General features: G+C 48.2%; 1 protein-coding gene across 1 annotated transcript in view; it reads left to right on the forward strand.

The window, feature by feature from the left end:
- The window catches only part of LOC140405515 (tumor necrosis factor receptor superfamily member 5-like), a 50,865-nt gene that overhangs the window by 23,021 nt on the left and 14,547 nt on the right, over window positions 1–13,297 (forward strand). The window contains exons 5-7 of the mRNA XM_072494057.1: window positions 421–514; window positions 8,561–8,682; window positions 10,839–10,858. Coding sequence (XP_072350158.1) covers window positions 421–514; window positions 8,561–8,682; window positions 10,839–10,858 — 236 coding nt within the window. The remainder of the gene's footprint in view (window positions 1–420; window positions 515–8,560; window positions 8,683–10,838; window positions 10,859–13,297) is intronic.

The following is a 13,297-nucleotide window of genomic DNA, read 5'->3' on the forward strand; positions in this document are numbered from 1 at the left end:
GTCTGCACGTTCTCCCCGTGTCTGCGTGGGTTTCCTCCGGGTGCTCCGGTTTCCTCCCACAGTCCAAAGATGTGCAGGTTAGGTGGATTGGCCATGATCAATTACCCTTTAATATCCAAAGGGTTAGGTGGGGTTACGGGGATAGGGTGGGGGCGTGGGTCTAGGTAGGGTGCGCTTTCGGAGGTTCAATGCAGGGGCGATAGGCCGAATGGCCTCCTCCTACACTGTAGTGATTCTATGAGCAGGCTCGATGGGTACATGGCCAACTCCTGCTCCTATTTCTTATGATCTTACCATGAATGTGAGTGAGGCCAGGATTGCACATAACTGGGATCTTTCCTGCTCTGTGTTTCCCAGTCAGTTCAGACTGGCACTGTGATGCCAATCCGAATGTTGAATGTTTAAACTTCTATTTCTCAGGTGCTTACAGGAAAGACACTTTGTGCCGTCCCCAACCAAGCGGGAGTCCTTTCACTGGAGAAACATCTACCAAACCATCTGTAGAAGGGTCAAAGTGAGTAGCCTGTTACAGAGCACTTTCAATCCACCATATTTACAGACACCACCTGTTGTATCTTTAGACCAACATTACAAAAGAAATAGATTACCCAAGCATGTGGGTTTAATGCAAGATCACCCGAGGTTTATTGAATAGGTCTTGACTGTACAACTGCTTGGTACTAGACTAAGGCAAAAGCCCGTGCAGCGGCCGATGGCATTACATAGGTCATGTGACTCCGCTCTTAAAGAGCCATTGCACACAACTACATAACCCACCTACATCTGGCATCACCTCTCCGTCACCAGATTTCTAACTTTCAGGCATGACTGGGAGATAAAGATTTTGCAGGTGGATACAGATAGCCTCGGAGATTGGGCCAAAATGTGACAGGTGGACTTTCATGTAAATAAGTGTGAGGTTATCCATTTTTGCCAAGAAACTAGAACGGCAAATTATTATAAATGGAAAGCAGATTCAACAATACTAATCTTTATTAGTGTCACAAGTAGGCTTACATTGACATTGCAATGAAGTTACTGTGACAAGCCCCTAGTCGCCACATTCCCGCGCCTGTTCGGGTCACAGAGGGAGAATTCAGAATGTCCAATTCACCTAACCCGCACATCTTTGGACTGTGGGAGGAAACCGGAGCACCCGGAGGAAACCCACGCAGACACGGGGAGAACGTGCAGACTCCGCACAGACAGTGACCCAAGCCGGGAATCGAACCCGGGTCCCTGGTGCTGTAGATGCATCTGGGCAGCGGGATCTGGGTGTCTTTGTTCATGAATCGCAGGAAGTCGGTTTGCAGGTACAGCATGTAATTAAAAAGCAAATGGCACAGGGTACTCGGCGATCACAATCTCAGACCATGCCCCGCACTGGGTTGACCTGCAGGTTAGTAAAGACAGTAATCAGCGCCTGCACTGGAGGTTGGATGTGGGACTTTTGGCGGATGAAGGGGTGTGCGAGCGGCTGAGGAAATGTATTCAGAACTACCTGCAGGTCAACGACACGGGGGAAATTTCAGCAGCGGTGGTCTGGGAAGCACTGAAGGCGGTGGTCAGGGGGGAGCTGATCTTGATACGGGCCCACAGGGAGAAGGTGGACAGGGTAGAGATGGACCGACTGGTAAAGGAGATACTACAGATCGATAGGAGGTATGCGGAGACCCCAGAGGCAGGGCTTTTAAGGGAACGGCGGAGGCTACAGGCGGAGTTCGGCTTGTTAACCACAGGGAGGGCGGTGGAGCAGCTGAGAAAGGCGAGGGGGACAATCTATGAACATGGAGAGAAGGCCAGCAGAATGCTTGCACAGCAGCTTAGAACGAGGGAGGCAGCCAGGGAAATTGGGAAAGTAAAGGATGGAGACGGGAACCTGGTTAGAGATTCAGCAGGGGTGAATAAGGCGTTTAGGGATTTCTACAGTAGGCTGTATAGGTCGGAACCCCCAACGGGGCCGGAGGGGATGAGGCACTTCTTGGGCGGGCTGAATTTCCCAAAGGTGGACGGGGAGCTGGTAGAAGGGCTGGGGGCCCCGATCAGGTTGGAAGAGATAGTGGAGGGTCTGAAGGCCATGCAGTCGGGTAAAGCCCCGGGGCCGGATGGGTACCCACTGGAGTTTTATAAAGGTTCTCTGGGATATCGGGGCCGGTGTTGATGAGGATGTTCAATGAGGCAAGGGAAAGAGGGGTGCTTACCCTGACGATGTCACAGGCCACAATTTCGCTGATTCTGAAGCGGGATAAGAACCCGGAGCTGTGTGGGTCCTACAGGCCGATATCCCTGTTGAATGTGGATGTCAAACCGCTGGCCAAAATTTTGTCCTCCAGGATTGAGGATTGTGTTCCGGGCGTTATTGGGGAGGATCAGACAGGGTTTGTTAAGGGAAGGCAGTTGGTGGCCAATGTAAGAAGGTTGTTAAACGTGATCACGATGCCCTGGAAGGTAGGGAGGTGGAGGTAGTGATCGCAATGGATGCAGAAAAGGGTTTTGATCGGGTAGAATGGGAATATCTGTGGGAAGTACTGGGACGGTTCGAATTTGGGCGGGGCTTTATTGAGTGGGTCAGCTTGCTGTATCAGGCTCCTGTGGCAAGCGTACGGACGAATAGGACAGCATCGGACTATTTTAGACTGCACCGGGGGACGAGATTAGGGGGAAGCTTTAGGTACCTAGGCATTCAAGTGGCGCGGGAACGGGGCCGGCTGCATAAATTAAATCTGGCCAGACTAGTAGACCAAATGAAGGATGATTTTCGGAGATGGGACGCGCTCCCGTTGTCTCTGGCTGGGAGGGTGCAGACGGTGAAGATGACGGTCTTCCCGAGATACCTGTTTGTATTTCAGTGTCTCCCCATCTTTATTCCGCGGTCCTTTTTTAAACGGGTTAACAAGGTGATCTCTGGCTTTGTTTGGGCGGGCAAGACCCCGCGGGTAAGGAAGGTGATGTTTGGGCGGAGGCTGGGAGAGGGCGAGCTGGCGCTGCCAAATTTTAGTAACTATTGGGCGTCGAATATAACCATGATCAGGAAGTGGGTGGTGGGGGAGGGGTCGGTATGGGAGCGTATGGAGGCGGCTTCATGCAAGGGCACCAGCTTAGGGGCGTTGGTAACTGCGTCTCTGCCGTTCCCGCCGGCACGGTACTCCACCAGTCCCGTGGTGGTGGCGGCCCTGAGAGTCTGGGGGTAATGGAGGAGGCATGTGGGAGCAGAGGGAGCATCGGTCTGGTCCCCAATCTGTAATAATCACCGGTTTGACCTGGGAAGTATGGATGGGGGGTTCCGGATATGGCGGAGAGCAGGGATTGAGAGGATGGGGGTATGTTTATAGAGGGGAGCTTTCCGAGTATGAGGGTGCTGGAGGAGAAGTTTGGGTTAGCGAGGGGAAACAAATTCCGGTATCTGCAGGTGCGGGACTGCCTACGTAAACAGGTGTCAACCTTCCCGCTCCTACCGCTAAGGGGGATTCAGGACAGGGTAGTTTCCAGAGGGTGGGTAGGAGAAGGGACCGTCTCTGACATTTACAAGGAACTTATGGGGTCCGAGGAGCTGAAACGCAAGTGGGAGGAGGGGCTGGGAGGAGAGATAGTGGATGGTCTATGGGCGGACATGTTGAGTAGAGTCGACACTTCCGCAACATGTGCCAGGCTCAGCCTGATACAATTCAAGGTCGTTCACCGGGCTCACATGACAGTGGCCCGCATGAGCAGATTCTTTGGGGTAGAGGACAGGTATGCAAAATGTGCGGGAGGACCAGCGAACCATGTCCACATGTTCTGGACATGTCCGAAGCTTAGGGGATTTTGGCAGGGGTTTGCAGATGTCATGTCCACGGTGTTAAAAACAAGGGTAAGGGTGGCGCTGAGTCCAGAGGTGGCGATTTTCAGGGTGTCGGAAGATCCGGGAATCCAGGAGAAGAAAGAGGCAGACGTTCTGGCCTTTGCTTCCCTGGTAGCCTGGAGACGGATACTATTATCTTGGAGGGACTCAGAGCCCCAGAAGTCGGAGACCTGGCTATCGGACATGGCTGGCTTTCTCTGTTTGGAGAAAATGAAGTTCACCTTGAGAGGGTCAGTGTTAGGGTTCGCCCGGAGGTGTCAACCGTTCGTCAACTTCTTTGCGGAAAATTAATCGTCAGCAGAAGGGGGGGGGGGGGGGGGGTTAGTTTTTAGCTTAGAGTAGGGGGTTAATAAAGGTGGGACCTGTAAGGGAGGGAGACGGCTTTTACACTATGTTTATAGTTTCATGTACATTGTTTATTGTGCTGTTGTTATAATACCAAAAATACCTCCACAAAATGTTTATTTAAAAAAAAAAGCAAATGGAATGTTACCGTTTATTGCAAAAGGACTGGAGTATAAAAGTATAGAAGTGTTTCAATTATACAGGGTGTTGGTGAGGCCACATCTGGAGCATTGTGTCCAGTTTTGGTCTCTTTATCTGAGGAAGGATGTGGTGGAATTGGAGGCAGTTCAGAGGAGGGTCACCATTAATGCAATAATGAGGGAGGATATTGGCTCCGATGGTGTTGAATCTGTATGGGTATCTGTAAGCGGCTTGTCACAGTAACTTCATACTTGTGACATTAAAAGGTTATTATTAGATCTGAGAAACACCAAGTGGCAAAAATCTTTAGTGGGGGTTGTATATCGACCCCAAAACTGTAGTGGTGATTTTGGGAATGGCATTAAACAAGAAATTAGAGAAGCATGCGATAAAGAAACATCTGTAATTATGGGTAACTTTAATCTGCATATAGATTGGGCAAATCAAATTAGCCACAATACCGTAGAGAAGGAATTCCTGGAGTGTATACGGGATGGTTTTCTTGACCAATAGGTTGAGGAACCAACTAGACAACAGGTCATCCTAGACTGGGTATTGGTTAATGAGAAAGCAATCATTGTCAATCTAGTTGTGCGAGGCCCCTTGGGGTTGAGCGACCAGAATATGATAGAATTCTTCATCAAGCTGGAGAGTCATGATGTGGAGATGCCGGCGTTGGACTGGGGTGAGCACAGTAAGAAGTCTGACAACACCAGGTTAAAGTCCAACAGGTTTGTTTCGATATCACTAGCTTTCGGAGCGCTGCTCATACCTCTTCATTCACCCGAGGAAGGAGCAGCGCTCCGAAAGCTAGTGATATCGAAACAAACCTGTTGGACTTTAACCTGGTGTTGTAAGACTTATTACTAAATAAAGGGAACTACGATGGTATGGGGCATGAGTTGGCTATGATGGATTGGGAAAGTTACTTAAAGGGATGACAGTGGGTAACATTCAAAGAGCACATGGGGGAACTGTAACCATTGTTCATTTCTGTCTGGTGCAAAAATAAAGCAGGAAATGTGGCCAAACCCTGGCTTACAAGAGAAATTAGAGATAGTATTTGATCCAAGGAAGCATAAAAATTGGCCAGCAAAAACAACAGGTCTGAGGATTGGGAGCAATTTAGAATTCAGCAAAGGTGGAAAAAGGGATTGATTAAGAAGGGGAAAATAGAGTACACAAGTAGGCTTGCGGTGAACATGTATAAAACTAACTGGAAAGGTTTCTGCAGGTAGGTGAAGAGAAAAAGATTGGTGAAGACAAATGCAGGTCCCTTACGATCAAAAACAGGGAATTTATAATGGGGAACAGAGAAATGGCTGAGCAACTAAATACATACTTTAGTTCTGCCTTCACAAAGGAGAACACACATAACGTACCAGAAATGTTGGGGAACACAGGGTTTAGTGAGAGGGCGGAACTGAAGGAGATCAGTATTAGTCGTGAAATGGTGTTGGGGAAATTGATGGGATTGAAGGCTGATAAATCCCCAGACCCTGATAATCTCCATCTCAGAGTACTTAAGGAAGTGACCCTAGAAATAGTGGATGCGTTGGTGGTCATCTTCCAAGACACTGGATCAGTTCCTACAGATTGGAGGGCAGCTACTGTAACCCCACTATTTAAAAGGAAATGTGGAGAGAAAACAGAATTATAGATTAGAAAATTCCAGAACCCATTATAAAATATTTAATAGCAGAGCACTTGGAAAACAGTTGCAGGATCAGACAGTCCGCATGAATTTACAAAAGGGAAATCGTGACAAATCTACTGGAATTCTTCGAGGATGGAACTGGTAGAGGTTTGTTTTTTTAAATTTAGAGTACCCAATTCATTTTTTCCAATTAAGGGGCAATTTAGCGTGGCCAATCCACCCACCCGGCACATCTTTGGGTTGTGGGGGTGAAATCCACGCAGACACGGGGAGAATGTGCAAACTCCACACGGACAGTGACCCAGAGCCGGGATCGAACCTGGGACCTCGGCGCCGTGAGGCAGCTGTGCTAACCACTAGGCCACCATGCTGCCCGTAACTGGTAGAGTTGATGAGGGGGAGCCAGTGGATGTGGTTTGGACTTTCAGAAGGCTTTTGACATAATCCCACATAAAATGTAAAATTAAAGCACATGGGCTTAGGAGTAGTGCATTGAGATGCATAGAAAACTGGTTGGCAGACTGGAAATAAGAGTAGGAATAAATGGGTCTGTTTCCGAGTGGCAGGCAGTGGCTAGTGGGGTACCGCAGGGATCAGTGCAGGGACCCCAGCTATTCACAATATATATTAATGATTTAGATGAGGGAACAAAATGTAATGTTTCCAAATTTGCAGATGACACACAGCTGGGTGGGCGGTGTCAGATGGGGACAGTGTCGAGGGAATGTTACTCTGTATCTAACCCCGTGCTGTACCTGTCCTGGGAGTGTCAGATGGGGACAGTGTCGAGGGAATGTTACTCTGTATCTAACCCCGTGCTGTACCTGTCCTGGGAGTGTTTGATGGGGACAGTGTAGAGGGAGCTTTACTCTGTATCTAACCCCGTGCTGTACCTGTCCTGGGAGTGTTTGATGGGGACAGTGTAGAGGGAGCTTTACTCTGTATCTAACCCCGTGCTGTACCTGTCCTGGGAGTGTTTGATGGGGACAGTGTAGAGGGAGCTTTACTCTGTATCTAACCCCGTGCTGTACCTGCCCTGGGGGTGTTTGATGGGGACAGTGTAGAGGGAGCTTTACTCTGTATCTAACCTCATGCTGTACCTGCCCTGGGAGTGTTTGATGGGGACAGTGTAGAGGGAGCTTTACTCTGTATCTAACCCCGTGCTGTACCTGTCCTGGGAGTGTTTGATGGGGACAGTGTAGAGGGAGCTTTACTCTGTATCTAACCCCGTGCTGTACCTGTCCTGGGAGTGTTTGATGGGGACAGTGTAGAGGGAGCTTTACTCTGTATCTAACCCCGTGCTGTACCTGCCCTGGGGGTGTTTGATGGGGACAGTGTAGAGGGAGCTTTACTCTGTATCTAACCTCATGCTGTACCTGCCCTGGGAGTGTTTGATGGGGACAGTGTAGAGGGAGCTTTACTCTGTATCTAACCCTGTGCTGTACCTGTCCTGGGAGTGTTTGATGGGGACAGTGTAGAGGGAGCTTTACTCTGCATCTAGCCCCGTGCTGTACCTGTCCTGGGAGTGTTTGATGGGGACAGAGTAGAGGGAGCTTTACTCTGTATCTAAGTCTGTAAATAGTCTCAAAGAGGAAATGATGCAGCAGTACAGACACTGGTTAGTGTTTGTGATCAATGAGGTGATATGGCTGTGTGAAATTTTAAATCTGTACTGTGCAGATGATGGAATATCTGCCCAGTGTCATGAAGGCTCTGATATTACTAAACTCTGCAGCTTTGCAGATTATATTGAATTGATCTTGTGTCGGATAACAATCCTATATAAAGCCTCAGTGGCTCATGTACGAACATACAAACTAGGAGCAGGAGTCGGCCACTCGGCCCCTCGAGTCTGGTTCAGCAAGAGCACCTCTCAATGGATACACCACCCAGCCTGTCCAAATTTCCTTGTAACATAACCCCCACCCCTCCCCCCTTCTCCCCCCAATCAGTAGAGTGAACCCCTCCTGGACTTCTCACACATTTATATCCCTTCTTGAATAAGGACACCAAAACTGTGCACAATATTCCCGGCATGGTCTCACCAAGGCCCCAGCAAAACTTCCCTGCTTTAATCTTCCATCCCTCATGTGGTAAGCAACAAGATTTATTTTGCCTTCCGAATCACTCGCTGTACCTGCACACTAACGTTTTGTGATTCATCTACCAGGACACCCAGATCCCTCTGTACCTCGTTCTGTAGTCTCTCTCCATTTAGCTACTCTCCTCTTCTATTCTTCCTGAGAGTGGACAAGTTCACATTTTCCCACATTGTGCTCCATCTGCTCACTCACTAAACCTATCTCTGTCCTTTTGTAGCCTCCTTATGACCTCTTCATAACTTACTATCTTGGTGTCATCAGCAAATTCAGTGACCTTCCATTCGCTCCTGTAATCCAAGCCATTGATATAAATCATGGGCTTCATTAAAAGAATTGACACCAATGTGTTGAGCTGTGCCTTGCTGCGATCACACCGTTGAACCCATTATTCTCAGACACTCATTCCCACTCTGCTTTGATTAATTTGTTAAGGTGATATGATTATATTTCTCAATTTGCATTTTGCTTCCATAGGGCTTGTGAGACTGGGTTCCCACATGACGGCACTTTTATCGTCCTCGGCTTAGTGGCTGCTATTGAAGCTGTGATCATCGTAATCCAGTGGAGGAAATCCATAATCCATTATTATTACAAAGGTATCTTTGAAATTTCAACAGTTTGTGAACTTCATTTTGAATTCCCCCAGGCTGTCTGCATATTGGAGCACTTAACCAGCAAGACAGAAAAGAGAGGTTTCAATGTCAGAGCTCAGGGGTGGTCACTCGGGGGAACGCCGTTGTCAAAGAGCTGGGGAGAGGGGTGATGAAGAGATGGTTTCACTTTGAGAGGGAATGACGGGAAGCAGGGCAAGTTGTGATTGGCGGATGAGCGATGGGAAGTAGTAAGAGGGGACGCAATGGGAGGAGGAGCCAAGGAGGGAGAGAGCAGTGTTGGAGCAGCGTGGGGTTGTTGGGAGTGGGGAAGGTGGGGGACGAGTGGGTGGGGAAGAGGGTAAACTCTGGGTGTAATAGGAGAGGGGGACATTGTTGTGTTCAAGGGGGTGGTTATGCTTTTCATAATGCACTGGCTGTTTGGTTGAGCAAGTTGCCATGGCCTTCCAGCAGTGGCTTCAGCCTGAACAGGCAAGCATTTAATGGACTGTCTCTGTTTCTTACAATATTTAACTAAAGGGAGTTCTGAATCACCCAGATCACGATGTCAGATGGGCAGGTGGACTGTGATGTACCACAGACATGTCTATGATCCCAGACTATTTCAGGGTCTCCATCCAGTGACAGGAGATCTATCGATTGTGGTGTTTTCTGGGCTGGTTTACCTGTTTCAGAGCAGCAGCCTGCAGACACCTCCCTGAGCCATGTGTGTCATTGTTGTCCATGGCTCAAGATTAGTTTACTCAACATAGCTTGAAGCTGGCCACTGGCTGGTGTCCTGACACTAATATTAGGGGGCTCACAAGTGTGCATGCACCCTGGCCAACTGTGTGGATGGGTTCTGCTCACAGGAGCCTGACCCACTTCTGCCAGAAATCCATCAGATCAGCCAGGCAAGCAATCCGGAGAATTGAGATCTTTTGCCAAGAGTGGAAACCCGACCTGGTTCATTAATGTCAGGTACTAAAATGCAACCAGATTTTGTGGAGAGAGAGTTACGGTTTCAACTCTATATATAACCTTCATCAGAACTGGAAGTGCAGTTTGGAAAAAGAGTCGCCTTTGACTCAAAGCGTTAATTTCTCCCTCTCCACAGATGCTGCCAGACCTGCTGCGTGTTTCCAGCACATCTGTTTTTATCTGTGGGCAGCATGGTAGCACAGTTGCTTCACAGCACCAGGGTCCCAGGTTCGATTCCGGCTTGAGTCACTGTCTGTGCGGAGTTTGCACGTTCTCCCCGTGTCTGCGTGGGTTTCCTCCGGGTGCTCCGGTTTCCTCCCACAGTCCAAAGATGTGCTGTTGGGTGGATAGGCCATGATAAATTGCCCTTGGGTTAGGTGGGGTGACTGGGCTACGGGAATAGGGTGGAGGCGTGGGTTAAGTACAAAGAACAAAGAAATGTACAGCACAGGAACAGGCCCTTCGGCCCTCCAAGCCCGTGCCGACCATGCTGCCCGACTAAACTACAATCTTCTACATGGGTCCGTATTCTTCTATTCCCATCCTATTCATGTATTTGTCAAGATGCCCCTTAAATGTCACTACCGTCCCTGCTTCCACCACCTCCTCCGGTAGCGAGTTCCAGGCACCCACTACCCTCTGCGTAAAAAACTTGCCTCGTACATCTACTCTAAACCTTGCCCCTCTCACTTTAAACCTATGCCCCCTAGTAATTGAACCCTCTACCCTGGGGAAAAGCCTCTGACTATCCACTCTGTCTATGCCCCTCATAATTTTGTAGACCTCTATCAGGTCTCCCCTCAACCTCCTTCGTTCCAGTGAGAACAAACCGAGTTTATTCACCCGCTCCTCATAGCTAATGCCCTCCATACCAGGCAACATTCTGGTAAATCTCTTCTGCACCCTCTCTAAAGCCTCCACATCCTTCTGGTAGTGTGGCGACCAGAATTGAACACTATACTCCAAGTGTGGCCTAACTAAGGTTCTATACAGCTGCAACATGACTTGCCAATTCTTATACTCAAAGTAGGGTGCTCTTTCCAAGAGCCGGTGCAGACCTGATGGGCCAAATGGCCTCCTTCTGCACTGTAAATTCTATGATGATCTATTTCATTATTATCAGAAATGTGTCATGTGTGAATGGTATTAAAAAACCTATTTGATCTTTTTGTGTCTTTTAGCTATTCAAGCCCTTTCAAAGGTAAGCTATTTTTGTTTCCTTCGCCAAGCTCAATGTTGATTATCATTTGGGATCAAACAATGGGGCTAGAATTCATTTGGGACGGGAGCGAATGTACCGCGCCCCTTACACCCAACTTGATTTGCTTTCCGATCGGAGTCAATGGACAGCCAATTACCACCCACCCGAGATCAATTTCAATCCTGCGGTCTCTTCACTTCCTCGCTTTGCTCAGTGTTTCCATGGAGATGAGACAGACAGACTCACTTCAGTTCGTCGACCAATGTTTTGAGATGAGGAGCTGGATTCTCCGGTCCCCCAGCTCCGTGTTTCCGGGGGTCGCGCCGTTCGCTGGCAGCAGGAATCCATCTTCCCGCCGCTTGTCAACGGGATTTCCCATTGAAACCACCCGGCGGGGGTGCGATGCCGGCGGGAAAAGTGAATCGCGACAACTGGAGAATTCGAGCCATTATGATGGAGAAGCTGCTTTTTAATTCTCCTCCAGTTCCCCTCCCTCTGTCAGCAGGCTCTCGAATCACAAAAGCCGACTTCAATCGTGTCCTCCATTAATCTGAGGCCTCTCTGGAGCAAGTACCTTGACTTCCCTGCCAATGATAAATATTGGTCCTACCAAGGTGCGGAACATGACATTTATTGAAATGAAGCACCATTTGGCAATGTGTCGTCTACTCCCCGAGCACATCTGCATCTTTTTGGTTTTTCACTGCTATCTTTGCAGATATTTTGTTGTCATCTGTAAATGTCTTGCTCATGTTCCCAACTCCACTCTTTTTGTGTGGTTGAGGAGGGGGGGTGGTGAGGATGCATGTAACATGTCTCCATGTTGAACCAAATCCATTAGCTGCATCTTTTGGATGCCGATTTGGAGCCAATTCCTAATATCAAATATAAAAAAGCTTATCAAAGGCTTCCTGAAAGTCCAGATGCCGAACATCTACTGAATCTCCCTCCTTCACTACCTCAGTGATTGCCTATCAATATTCTTTAGAAATTGTAAATTTCTAAATACCCTAACCCTTTCCCAGTAATCAGAATAGGAATCTCCAACAAGCCATTCTCAATAATGGGCAGGAGGCTAATATGCCTGTTGTTTCCTGTCTCTGTTCCATTTTTTGAAAGTAGGAACTGCATCAGATAGCTTTCAGTGTACCAGAACTATCCCTGACTTGAATGAACTATTGAAGATACAGGCAGGAGATTCACAGAGCACATGTCCCCTCTCTAATAACCCCTGGATGGTTATTATCCAGACCTGGAGCGCTGTCAATTTTGAGATTTGCGAATCTTATCCACAATGACATGACTGTCCATTTTAATATTAATACTGCCATTCAACACTGAGTGCTCATAGATCTAAGAATTTACCGTGCAGAAGGAGGGCTCGGCCCATTGAGTCTGCACCAGCACATGCAAAGAGCACCCTACTTTAGCCCATGTCTCCACTCTATGTCCGTAAGCCCACCTTTGGACATTAAGGCCAATTTATTATGGCCAATCCACCCAACCTGCACGTCTTTCGGGACTTGTGGAAGGAAACCAGAGCACCCGGAGGAAACCCCCACAGACATGGGGTGAACGTGCAGGCTGCACAGTGACCTGAGGCAGGAATTCAACCTGGGCCCTGGAGCTGTGAAGCAACAGTGCTAACTACAGTGCTACGTGCCGCTCCTCATTTGGAACGTAACCAAACTCTCCAGCAACATTAACTGATGTGAAATAGTCATTTTGCATTCTGCTGTAGCCTGAGAGTCCATTTGAATCTGATCGACAATATCCTTCAGCGACTGTGTATGATCCTGAATGATTTTCTGACATTAATTAAAACAGCATTTCCCATGATTGCTGCACCAGCTTTTCCACAGATCTCCATAGGCCAATCTTGTGGATGTTTTGTCTCCCTCAATGACATGTGATCGTGACCCTGTGCTCCTGAAACTTACCTCCAGCGTGTCGGCTGCCTCTGTTCCAACTGAATTTGCCTCCGCACACTTCGTCTTCGCACCAATGGTGGTGTTTTGCCATTGGGCACTTCTCGAACTGCTGGGGTAGACGCAGATTCATTCTTTTTGAGAATTCCACTTTACTCCCTTCTCATTTATTCTCCCGTTGCTTATCCAGCATGGTTGCTTGTGCTAGCTTGTCAACTATTTTTGCTCAATTTAGCTCATTTAAAACATGGATTTTGATCATCTGCAACTTTTGCTTCACAGTGAGTTAAAAAAATTTTTTTTTAAAGTTTTTATTCCACAAATTTTCATTTTTACAATTTGCAACAAACCAGCTAGCCCACCAGTGCTCCCCCCCCCCCCCCCCCAAAACCGTCCCTCCCTCAGCAGTGTCCCCTTTCCCCAAAAAATGATACTGAACACCGTCCTCCAAAACCTTTCCACCTTCGGGCAGGCCCAAAGCATATATATGTGGTTCACGGGATCCGTCTCC

This window comes from Scyliorhinus torazame, chromosome X, assembly GCF_047496885.1.
Source record: "Scyliorhinus torazame isolate Kashiwa2021f chromosome X, sScyTor2.1, whole genome shotgun sequence".
Taxonomy (NCBI): domain Eukaryota; kingdom Metazoa; phylum Chordata; class Chondrichthyes; order Carcharhiniformes; family Scyliorhinidae; genus Scyliorhinus; species Scyliorhinus torazame.